The sequence below is a fragment of the Phalacrocorax aristotelis genome, chromosome 6 (genome assembly GCF_949628215.1).
Source record: "Phalacrocorax aristotelis chromosome 6, bGulAri2.1, whole genome shotgun sequence".
Classification (NCBI taxonomy): domain Eukaryota; kingdom Metazoa; phylum Chordata; class Aves; order Suliformes; family Phalacrocoracidae; genus Phalacrocorax; species Phalacrocorax aristotelis.
The window spans coordinates 41,865,970-41,877,593 of NC_134281.1; the positions used below are offsets into that span (position 1 = coordinate 41,865,970).

At 61.1% G+C, this 11,624-nt stretch overlaps 1 protein-coding gene across 1 annotated transcript; it reads right to left on the reverse strand.

Moving 5' to 3' along the window:
* Nucleotides 1-8,066: 8,066 nt before the first annotated feature.
* Nucleotides 8,067-10,377, reverse strand: FOXD3 (forkhead box D3). The gene has a single exon (XM_075097377.1). It carries the CDS (start codon nucleotides 9,771-9,773, stop codon nucleotides 8,562-8,564), a length of 1,212 nt encoding a protein of 403 aa, XP_074953478.1. The 5' UTR covers nucleotides 9,774-10,377; the 3' UTR covers nucleotides 8,067-8,561.
* Nucleotides 10,378-11,624: the final 1,247 nt, after the last annotated feature.

Genomic DNA, 11,624 nt, shown 5'->3' on the forward strand with positions numbered 1-11,624 from the left:
CAACCACCCGCCTCAGCCCGTCCCGTCCCGTCCTGCCGCTCTGGCGCGAGCCGGTGGCTCCTTACTGGACACAAGAGGCGCGCACGCGCTTCCGCGTTGGAAGCGGCTTCCGGCCTCCGCCGGCTAAGCGCGCGCGCGCCCGCCCGCTCGCCCGTCAGGCGGAGCAGGGCGCATGCGCAGGGAGGGGTCGCCGCGCGCGCGCGCCTGCGCGGCTGCGTCCGCGGCGGCCGTCGGGGTGGCGGCGGCGGCGGCGGCGGCTAGGGCCGGGTGTGGGGGGTCCCTGCCCGCCTCGGAGGGGCCAGGGGGCCGGTGTCGGGGGCTTGTGAGCGGCAGCCCGGCGGGCAGCCTCGTCCCGTGCCGCTTCACCCCGGCGGGAGCTGCAGGAGCGGGGGCGCCGTCGTTGTTTCAGCCTGCCCGCAGGACCCGCGTGGCACTGGCAGTGCTCACCTCTCCACTGCCGCGGTTAGGGGGAGCGGGAAAATGCATCGTGGGGGTCACTGGTGAAAAGCGCAGGCCTGGCACGCAGGAACACCGGCTTTTTGTTCAGGCGGCGAACGCAAGTGTTTGTGTGTTTTTGCAGAAGGGAGGGGGCAGCTGGGAGACTTGTTCTTTAACCATGCCAGCGAGCTGCGAGGCAGCTCCACAGCCTATATGTATGGGAGGCGATACCTAGGAACCGACATGAAGACAGATCTTGGGCACCATAGGCCTCTCTTTTACACCCTTTCGGTTTTACCCTCTGATTCTCTTTAAGGTCTTGACGAAGTATGTAGCGTAACGTAGATGATCCTAGACCATCTCTACACAACCATTACCGATACTTAAAAAACAATCTCTATTTCTTTAGATAACTGTGTTTTTTCTTCTGGTTATGTGTCTAATTGAGGTTGGGATATGAAATTTAGTAGAAAACTGATTCTTTTTAAAACTAACACCACATAGCGAAGCTTTCACAGCCAGACCTTCCAGATGAACTGCCAGCAGTGCCCTCCCTGGACTGGAATCCCAGGGCTGAAAGTTGTGAAGGAGTTAAACCCAACCGCTACAGAATGGAAGCATGATCAAGAACTACCTGGCCACTTATAATACGAACATTAAAGTAATCAGAGATGATAGGAAAACAAAATTCTTTTTTTTTTTTTTACACGTGCATGTTCTTTTAGAAATGCATAAGCATTAGGCAACATACAGTATTGCATAGCACCAGAGATGGCTTTTCTTCCTTTAAGTTCTTCCAGTGCAATATCATCGAATACTAATTCCCACTGTCCCTACCATTTGTCAGTTGAATACCAATTGCTTGGACACCCTGGTCCCTCTTACACCTGCCATAATTTCAGCATTCTCAGCAACGGGCACTTGTGAGTGTTGCCTCAGGTGGGACAGTTTAAAGAGGCTGGAAGTTTGTGATCTTATACAGGTAAACGTAAAAATCACACTAGTCTGCTGGCCTGCCAGGGTGTTTGGAGCCATGATCCTATTGAAAATGGTGGATTATGATTGTCAAATATTACATATTTTCCCTAAATCGGTTATACTCAATCACTCATATTGCTGCTCAATAAAATGCTTCCATTTTAGGATATTAATAAGATCCTAAGGGATGTCTGGAGGTGACAAATCTGTAAGATAAGCATAGTCCTAAAAATCCATCAACTACAAAGTAAATTAAACTGTAGGAAGGGTCACGCCTCCAGAACCCCACAGCGGCATTGGCACTGAAAATACGCGATGCAAAGTGAATTCCCAGCCTCAGCCTTGGGGAGAATCGCTTCGGAAGGTCCCTATTTTAATCTCTCCTCTCCCAACCCCTGTCTCCTTTCCTTCTACTGTTCCCTCCAGGATTTTCCATGCCCGGAATTCCCTAAAGCTGGCTCCCAAGCCGCAAGGCCGGGACCCCGAGTCCGTGAGCATTGCCTACGGGCGACCGACCGGGCTCCTGCTGCTGAGGCGAAGAAAAAAAAAAAAAGAAAAGAAAAAAGAAAAAACCCTGAGGTTTTACCTTGCCGGTTATTGATAATTTGGTCCTGGAGCCGGCATGGGTGAGCAGGAGAGCCCGGCTGCACATTCAAGTGCATTATTTCAATTAGCTGAGCGCTTGTTTGTTGCAAGGTGAAATCATTCACTCCCCGGGAAAGCTTTTTTATTGAATGCTTTCTAAATACTTGCATTGGTCACGTCTCCTGGAATTGAGTCCCTGTCACTAGTATTTCTGCGGTGACTTTGACCAGATCAATGACTGGAAAAGGCATTAAGGACTCATTGATACCGCGGGGCAGGAGACTAGCGGGGCTGGGTTTTGGTGCTCAGTGGTAAAAAGAAACCGATAATGAGCAGATAGACGGCTTTTCTTAACCCTTGGCGTTCTCGGGAGGCTTCAGCAGGTCTGCTGGCTCTTCTCCTCCACCCCGGCTCGTAGAGTTGATGTAAAGCCGAGCGGTGCTAAGGCAAATATCTCCCGGGTCTTCCATAAATCTGGAGTGAAATGCGGCCAGAATAATGAGAAAGCCTCTGCTAGGGCAGGCGGGAGGAAGGGAGTCCTGGAAGAGGCTGCGGCTATAAAAAGTTGCTTTCCAACTCAGCTAGGATTTCGTTTCGGAGCTGAGCTGCCACGCAGGAGCGAGCGGGGAAACAAACTCTGGAGACGGCTTCAATTGTAGATTCACAATCTGACCTTTCCCCGGGTCCCGGCACTATAAAGCCGCCGGTAATTCAGCGGGCAGGCTCGGCGGGCCGGGAGAGGCGGCAGGCGGGGGTGCGGACAGACAGCCGGGCTGTGACAGCCCTCCGCGGACAGACCGGTGTAGCCACCGACCTTTCGCACCTTCATTTCCCGGGCAAGGGAAATAAACGTGTTCGACACCATAACCTGAGGAAGACTGATTCCCCCATCCCCCCGCCCGGAAATATTAGAAAGGCTTGAGGTCCGGTTTTGTTGTCTTAAGTGCCGGCGCCTCAGAGCGGGCAGGGCGGGGGGCGCGGGGCTGGGGGCGACGGAGCATCCCCCGCCCGCCCCGGGGCCGCCCCAGGAGGCTCCGGCCTCCACGCCCGGCGGGTGCTCCGGCCCTCCCGGGGACGGGGCGAGGCGCCCGACCCTTGGCGGAGGGGAGAAGCTGGGCGGGTTTCGTCTGTCCTGGCTTTTCCCGTTTCGCTGAAGCTTGAGGAGACGGGGATTTTCTTGAACCTGGAGTTCGGGGACGCGCCCTCTCGCATTTCGCCGTCTTAATAAAGTTGCCAAGAGCTTACTTTCTCAGCTTGCTTACCAAATCCTGAATTAATAAAGTTTACTTAGTTATTTAAATAGATTAAATGTCACATTTTAAATGGAAGGGGAAGGTTCTACCTTACTGACCTATTTTTCATTTCTGATTTAGAAAAAGGCAAGATTAGCATGGATATTGCATTTTCAAGGACCTCGCCACTATTAAATAGACTGTTAAGTGCATTTTATGGCTGAAGAGTCTGTTCCCAGTTTAGTCTGGAAGACGTGCTAAGTTCATCTCTACCTGCTACATTGAACATTCACTGACTAAAATACTTTCCGTGGATGTAATACCTGTGCTCTGTATCTTTTAAGTACATAACGCTTAATGTTTTAGGACTAGTAAATCGTTATTCAATAAAAGTCCCTGGAACAGAAGTGTTCTCTCTCAAGAAAACCGGGCGGCGGGGGTTTGGCCAGCCGCGCGAAGCCACGGCTCGGAGAAGGGATGCGCCCCCGGGAAGGGAGGCTGCGGGACGGCGGCGGGGATGAGACGCGGATGCGCACGGCTCCCGGCGGTGGCTCCCGCGGAGGCTTAAGCTCGGCGGAGGTTTAAGCGGGCGCATATGAAAGGCAGCCCCGGGGGACGTGAAAAGGCCAGCGCCCTGCCCGAGCCGAGCCCGGCCCGCAGCCGCGGACCCGCGGGGTTGGGCGGCGTCGCTGCTGCGCGGTACTCGCTGTCTTCCGCAGCCACTGCCTTTTAAAATGGCTTGGCAGTACACCCCCAAAACGCCAAAGCTCCTTTTCCGCCTTCCCGGGCCGGGCTGACCTCTCAGAGGCAGGAGAGGACGTGCCCCGAAGCACGCCTCGGACACGAGGGAGCTTCTGCAAAACTGCCCGAAGGGTCGCATTGAGCTCCCCGGTCCCCCCGGAACTGCTACCCCCACCCCGGACCCGCCGGGGGGGAGGGAAAGCCCCCACCCCCTAGAGCAAATCTGTTGTATTTTTCCCGGAGTGGGAGACCCCCGAGGGCCTCACGAAGGACGAAGGGTGGCGCTTCTCGAACCGAAATCTGCCCCCTCCTTCCTTTGTTTCTGGCCGGGGGCACGGAGCCCGGGCCGGCGGGAGGGGACCGGGGTGACCTCCACCCCCGGCCCCGGGACGGAGCCCTCGAAACCCCCCGCGCCCCCCGCTCGGAGCCGCCTGGCCGCGGAGAGCCCGGCTCGGTCAGCGCAGGGGATTTGCAGAGCAAAACGCCCCCCGGTACCGCCGGCGTGGGCCCCAGCCCGTGACCCGCCAGGGAAGCGGGGAGCCTCGGTGAGACACCCTCAGGGCGAGAGCCGTCCTCAAAGGCTGCCCGCATCCCTGAGGTTCCCGGTGTGACCAGCTGATGCTTTCCTCTCGCCACCTCCCCGCGGGACGGACCGTGTCGGAGCACCGGGCGGGAAAGGTATCTGACAGGCATCCTCCACCCCGACCCCCCGGGATGCTCCCCCTCCTGGGCACCGGCGAACCCGGCCTCAGCTCTGCCCTCCCGCAGCTCCGGAGCGGGGTTTCCCATCGCTCCCCCGCGGAGGGCGAGCGCCCGCTGCCCCGGGGCTCCACGCCGCCCCTGTCCCCGGGGACACGGCTCCGGCCCCGCCGGCGCCTCCGGGTGCGGGCTGTGCCGGCCGCGGGGTTGTATGTGTGTGCAACCCGAGATCTGGGGGCTCCCTCCTGAGAAACATCGTCCGCGCGCGATAAATATACATTTTGAAAATAACTGCAAAAGATCTGTTCCTGCCTTTTCAAATGCTCGCCGCAGCCTTTCAACACCCATTAGCCTGTGACTTTCAGCCCCGCTCTGTGCCCGGCGGAGATCAGTTATGCTATAAATAGGCGGAGTGGAGAGCGGTTAGCGCGGAGGCGGCGGGAGGGGAGCGCAACTCCCGCGGCCGCGCAGCGCCCGGCCCCACCGGCTGCCAAAGCGGGAGGCCGCCCCGGGAGGCCGCCCCGGGAGGCCTGCAGCAGCCGAGGAAACGGACCTGATGAGCCCGTCTTGTCCCTTTTTCAGGCAACGGGGTGCTTTAGAGGATTAGGTCCAGATCCTGTCTCCGGCCTATTCTACATTCCCCGGGCCCTTCCCCTGGCGGAGAGAGTGGCGGGTCCGCAACTGTAATAACAAATGGGGGGGTCGAGGGGGGTCGGCTGCTCTGGGTAAACTCTCCGGGTAGCGAGGATGGTCCTTTTCCCGTGCTTAGGATCTAGTTACTTTCAATACACCCCAGGGACCGATGTCTTACACTAGTAGGCATCTGCCACCGACCGTGTCAAGTTTTGCCACATGCGTCGGACAAATTTCTGGAAGGAAAATGAAAAGAAAGAAGAAGAAAAAGACTTTCTGTTGTCTGGCTGAAGCGAGGGCTGCGGAAACTTGCCGGGAGATGGTGGCCCCGGCTGGCCACGGTTGGCCACGGCCCGGCTCGGAGCGGCCGCGGAGGGCTGCGCCCCTCACTGCAGCACCGAACCCTGAGAGCTGCTCGCCGGCCCGGCTAGAAACCCTCCCCCGCTTGGGGACCCCCGGGGCCCCCGAGCCCCCCTGGTAGCTTTGCGCCACCCGCCGGGACGCCCCGTCGTGCCGCTGGCTGCAAGAGCGCGCCCCGCCCGGTCCCCTCCCGGGGCATTCCGGGCCCCGGGGTCGCTCCCGTTCCCGGGGACTCCCGGCCTGGGCTGCGGGGGTGCTTGCCGGCCCCGGGGGGGCGCGCCCGGTCCCCGTGGGTGCAGCGGGAGACGCCGCGCCCCCTGCAGGCCCCGGTGCGACACTGCAGCCCGGCCGTCGCCACCGGGAGCCCTCACCTGCCCGCAGGGCCCCGCCGCCGCTGCCGGGCTGGCCCCGCGGCTGCGGGGCGGCAGCAGCTCCCGCGGGGTGGGTGTGGGGGGCCGCAGGACGGGGGTCTCGCCGCCGCCGTCCTTCCCGAGCCCCGCGCCCTCCCGGTGGTGCCCGGCCGCAGGAGGCGCCGCCGCCGCCCCTTCCCCGGGAAAGGCTTCTCCGGCGCCGCAAGGTCCCGCCGGCCGCTCTCCTCGGCGATCGGGGGGAAACCGGGCGAGAGAAAGAAAGGGCGAAGGTAACCGGGGGAGAGGCGCTTCCCGGGGCCGCGCCGAAGGGAGGCGGCAGGGAGGAAAGTTGCCGGTTCCGCCGCCGCCGGCGCGCAGATGCCGAGCCCGAGGTATTGCTGCTATGTGGGGAAATATGAGCGAGTAATTTTATAAGTAACAAAGGCTGGGGAATGGAATGAGCCCCTGTTATCCGGTGTCCCCTGGAAGCCCTGGATCAGCAGCTTCTTGAGCCTAAAAGTGAATTCAAGAAGAGGCTCCTTCCTCTTTTCCCAGGGGTATCCACTAAATATAGAAATAACCTCCGCGCGTGTTGCACAAATCACCTACCATTTGCTGTTTGTGTAAAACCGATTAGCCAGACACAACTGTGAAACAACTTGTTACTTTTATAGCCGCCCCGCACACACAAATTTAGACCGGCCGGGTTTCGCCGGGGAGCGGAGCCCCGGCAGTGCCCATGTAGGGCCCTGCCTGACAGCGAGCTCCGCTCGCTTCAGGTGCCTGCGCTCCCTCCCCGCCAGATGATTAGCGAGTCCTTATTTATAAAGTTCAAACTATCTCATCCCCGGGATGCTTGTTTTATTTTGGTCTATGTATGCGGGGGTATAAATATTTACTTAGGAAGAAATAATATTTACTGCTTACCAGGAAAGCAGGGACACTATTTTTCTTTCTTTTTTTTTTTTTTTTTTTCCCCCCTAACCCCGCCGTTCCCGGCGGGCGGCAGCCGGGAAAGGAGCGCCTCGCCCGGCTCGTCCCGCAGCGAAACCCGGCTCCCGCTGCATCCCACCTGCATTTTACGCCGCCGATTTTCCTAACAAAGACAGCAAATTATTTGGGTGGAAAAGCAAAATCCACGAAGGTTTCCACAGGCGACGAAAATTCAACGTTTTGCGAGGGAGAGAATAAAGTACCAACCGCTACCAGGGCACGGGCGAGCCCGAGATCCGCCGGGCTGAACCCCCCAAAGCCGTGCTTAAATATAATAATGCGCCACAGAAATGTTTTCCCCCCTTGTCGGTCTTTGTATTTTAGCCCCGAAAATGCACACAAATGTACTTTTTTTTTTCCTTCTCAGCTACCCTTAAAAGTTATTAGGAATCAGCTGGGAAAGGCCGTTCCCTTTCCATGAGAACGCAGAGCCGCTTCTTTAACACCGATCGTTTTCCTGATCTAAACGAAAAATCTGCGCTCCCACGCCGCACGGGCACGTCTTTAATTTTCTCCCCTCACTACATAAATAGTAAACGTTGCCCAGATCGCCCCAGTGTGTTTTATTTAAAACCATTTCCCTTATAACTAGCCACGAAAGCCGAGCCAAACCGTACCTAGTCCGTCAGGGAAGGGGCAGGATCCCGCCGCGCCGGGGTGCAGAGCCGAAGTCAGGCTGAGAAAAATTAATATGTTTAGGGAAAAAAAATTACGGCACGGTTGAGAGAGTCTCGGACCTGCCGGGGAAGGTTTAATTTTGAAGGAATCGGTGCGACGCTGGCCCCGCCGCGGCGGCGGGTTGGGCAGCGAGCGGGGCCGGTGTCTGTCGCTGCGCGGCCGCGGACGGCGCATCCCGAAGCGGCGGAAGGTGCCTGCGGGGCCGTGGGAAGCCCACCCGCGCCGCACCGGGACCGGCGAACCCCAGGGCTCGGCGGGAAGGCGAGGTCCGGCGCTCCGCGGTCGCGGGCGCCCCGCTCGGGTTTCCAGCCTCGGCGGCCCCGGCGGCTCGTCCCGCGGGTGGGTGCGCAAAGATCTGCCTCTCACACACACACGGGCAGAGCGTTTTAAAAATTTATTTACAAAGTTGTGTACAACACGAAGGGATAACATTTAGAATACATATATTCATTCATATATAAACAGACTTCTATAATAGAATGACAGCGTTTTCCTCCTTTGTTTTTTTCCTCCAAAATTCTTTTTTTTTTGTTCGTTCGTTTAATATTTAAAATTTCCCCCGCTTATTTTTTTTTAATACATTTTTTTTCTCGTTTGTTCGTTTATTTCGGATAAAACCGCTCGGAGCGCCGGAACCTTCAAAAAAAGTGAAAGTTCGCAGCTCCTAATCGCGACCGTCATTTCGCCTCTTTAGAAAAATAAAAACCCCGAAAGCAACGTCAGTGATTTTTGATACAAATATGTACAAGCGGCGGCGGGGGGCCGACGCCCGCTGCTCGGAGCCCGGACCCCGGGCGGGGCGGCCGCGGAGCCCCGAGGGGGCGGCCGGCGGCGAGAGCTCCCCGGGACGACTGGCCGGGGCTACCGGCCGGGGCTACTGTGCCGGCCACTTGGCCTGCACGGCGGCAGCGGGGGCCGCGGGCTGCAGGAACTGCCCCGCAATGATGTTGGTAGGCACGCTGAGGATGGGGGCGATGGCGGCGGTGGTCCTGGCCAGCGCCAGCGGCTGGTGGGCCATCAGGGCCGACTGCACGGTGACGGGCGGCCGCAGGAAAGTCTGGGCGCTGGCGGCCGAGCTGGCGGCCGGGACGCCGATGATATTCTCGATGCTGAAGGAGGGGCGGCTGCTGGGCTCCGACTTGACGATTGAGCCGGCGGCGCCCAGGCTGTTTAGCTGCAGCTGGAGGCTGGGGCTGAGCTGGGAGTTGAAGGCTTTGCGGCTGAGCTCGCTGGACGGCAGTAGCGGCACGGCCGGCGGCAGCATGGGCCCAACGGGCGGGATGTAGGGGTACTGCAGCGCGGCGGCGGCGGCCGCGGGGTGGGTGTAGGCGCCGGGGTGCAGCCCGTAGGGACGGCCGTAGGGGCCGGCGAGGCCGTAGGCGCCGAAGCCCTGCATCATCAGCGCCGTCTGGTCCCGCAGGTGCTCCTGCTGGTGCCGCTTGAAGCGCTTCCTGCGGCGGAGGAAGCTGCCGTTGTCGAACATGTCCTCGGACTGCGGGTCCAGCGTCCAGTAGTTGCCCTTGCCCGGGTTGCCGGGCTCCCGGGGGATCTTGACGAAGCAGTCGTTGAGGGAGAGGTTGTGGCGGATGCTGTTCTGCCAGGCGGGGAACTTCTCTCGGTAGTAGGGGAAGCGATTGCTGATGAACTCGCAGATGCCGCTGAGCGTCAGCTTCTTCTGCGGGCTCTGCAGGATGGCCATGGTGATGAGGGCGATGTACGAGTAGGGAGGCTTCACCAGGCTGCTCTTGGGCTTGCTTTGCCCCGCCGCCGCCCCGCCGCCGCCGCCGCCGCTCGCTCCCTCCTCGCCGCCCCCCTTGCCGCCCTCGGCCGCCCCGCCGGGGGCCGCCTCGGCCGGGCTGCCGCTGCCGCTGCTGCCGCTCTCCGCGCCCGCCTCCGCGGGCAGCGCCAGCTCCGCCGCCTCGTCCAGCGGCAGGCGCGGCAGGGCGGCCGGGCTGCCGGCCTCGCCGTCGCTGTCCTTGCCCAGCCCGTCGTCGCCCTCGCCCACCACGTCGATATCCACATCCTCGGCCGCCGGGACGGCGGGGCCGGACATGTCGCTGGCGCTGCCGCCACCCGACAGGGTCATCCCCGCTCGGCGGACGGGGCGCGGCGGCGGGGCCTCCCGCCCGCACCCGGCGGCGCGGCGGGCTCCCCCCGCGCCCCCCTCCCGCCGCTCCTCCGACCGGCCCCTGGGGCTAGACCCGAGCGGCCCGGCTGCCCCCCGCGGCGCCGTCCCCTCGGGGCATGGGGCGGCCGCGCCCGCTCCTCTCCCGTCCGCGGCGTCCCGCGGCGCGGGGCTGCCCTGGCCGCCCGGTCACCTCCGGCTGCGCGCCCCGCTCCCGCCGCCGGGCATCGGGGGTCAGGCGGCGACGCTGGCTCCCGCCCGCCGCGATGGGCGCCTGCGGGCGCCGGGCATGGGGCCGCCGCCGCGGCTCCGCGGGCACCCGCCGCTCCACCGCTCCGCTCCGCGGCCGCGGCCCCGCCGCGCACCGCTCCGCCGCCCTCGGCCTTTTTTTTTTTTTTTTTTTCCTCCTCTTTCCTGGCGGTTTTTTTTTTTTCCCCCCCTTGGCGGAGGGAGGGGACGGAGCTCCCGGCGGCCGGGCGGGGCGGGGGCAGGAGGCCGGGGCGTCGCGGGGCCTCGCTCGCCACTTTGGAAGCGCGGCGGTCCGGACTGCCTGATAGATTACTTTCCCGTTAAAGATATACTCGGAGGCGGTGCCACGTGACCGCGTGACGTCAGGCGCCCCGCTGTGAAGTCATGCAAAACTCGAGTTGTTTCATGGACTGTCAACAAAGAGCGGCGGCGGCGGCTCGGCGCGGCCCGGCCGCCCCGTCGGGCCGCCCGCCCCGCCGGGGCCCGCCGCCCCCAGCCAGCTGCCACCCGCGGGCACCGGCACCCGCCGGCCCCGGCAACAGCCCCCCGCGGCCCGGCGCGGAACAGTCGCCGCCCCGGGGCTCGCGGCCGCTCTCGGTGCGGCGGGCCCGGAGGCCGCCGCCGTGCTCCGAGCGCGGTCTCAGCGGATTCGTCGCCGTAATAGCGCTTAAACCCGCCAAGTTTGGGCTCCGAAATTCACTTTTCCGTGGTCTTCTTTTTCTTTTTCTTTTTTTTTTTCAACAGCAGCTCCAGCCGGGAACGGAAGATCAGAGAATGGCTATTGATTAATCTATTAGGTTAGTTACAGGGAGAAATAAAAAAGACGTAAAATAACAAAGGGAAACTATAAATAAAGAAGCTTTTAGTCGGTTCCTTTTTTCTCTCTCTCTTTTTTCTTTTTCTGTGTTTTTTTTTTTTTTTTTTAAGAGTTGTTAACGACTTAATCATTGCGGGCGTTAGCATATGAAAAAGTAGGAAATGAGGGAGTGTGTGTGAATGTGAGGACCGTATTGACGCGGCCCCAGGTAAGCCCCGGCCCGGGGAGAGGCGTCCGGCCGCCCACCCCGGCCCCGTTGCGCCCAGGAGGAGGAACCCCCGCCCGGGACCTCGGCCGCGGGTGGCTCACGGGCTTTGCTTTTCCGTTCGTACCGCCGATACCCTGCTTGTTGTAGTTCTCGCACGTGTTGACGGATTGCGGTAAATACAATTAAACTAGGAAAATGCCCCAGGAGCGAACCATTTCCTACGAGTGGTTCAGGTTTAGGAAAGGCAAATAGCTCCCCCCCAGCCCTAGAGTCCTTCAGAGCCTCGGAAATGTTGGTGCCCCGGCCTCCCCGAGAGCCTCTGCCCGGCCCCCGCGGGCCGCTCCGGCCGCCGACCCCCCGGGGGGGACACGCCCGTCCCCTGCGGGGTTCCGCCCCCCGCTCCGTTTTTACGCGTTTCCCGGCAGGTCCCCGCGCCCCTGGCCTCCGCACCCGCGCACCGCCCGCCCGCTCACGCACACGTTCACATGCACGCACCTACATGCAGGCTGACCCACCCGCACACTCACACCTACTCGCG

Bases quoted from the DNA above. Each gene is read 5' to 3' on its own strand.
- FOXD3 (XM_075097377.1), bottom strand. From the start codon at position 9,773: ATGACCCTGTCGGGTGGCGGCAGCGCCAGCGACATGTCCGGCCCCGCC.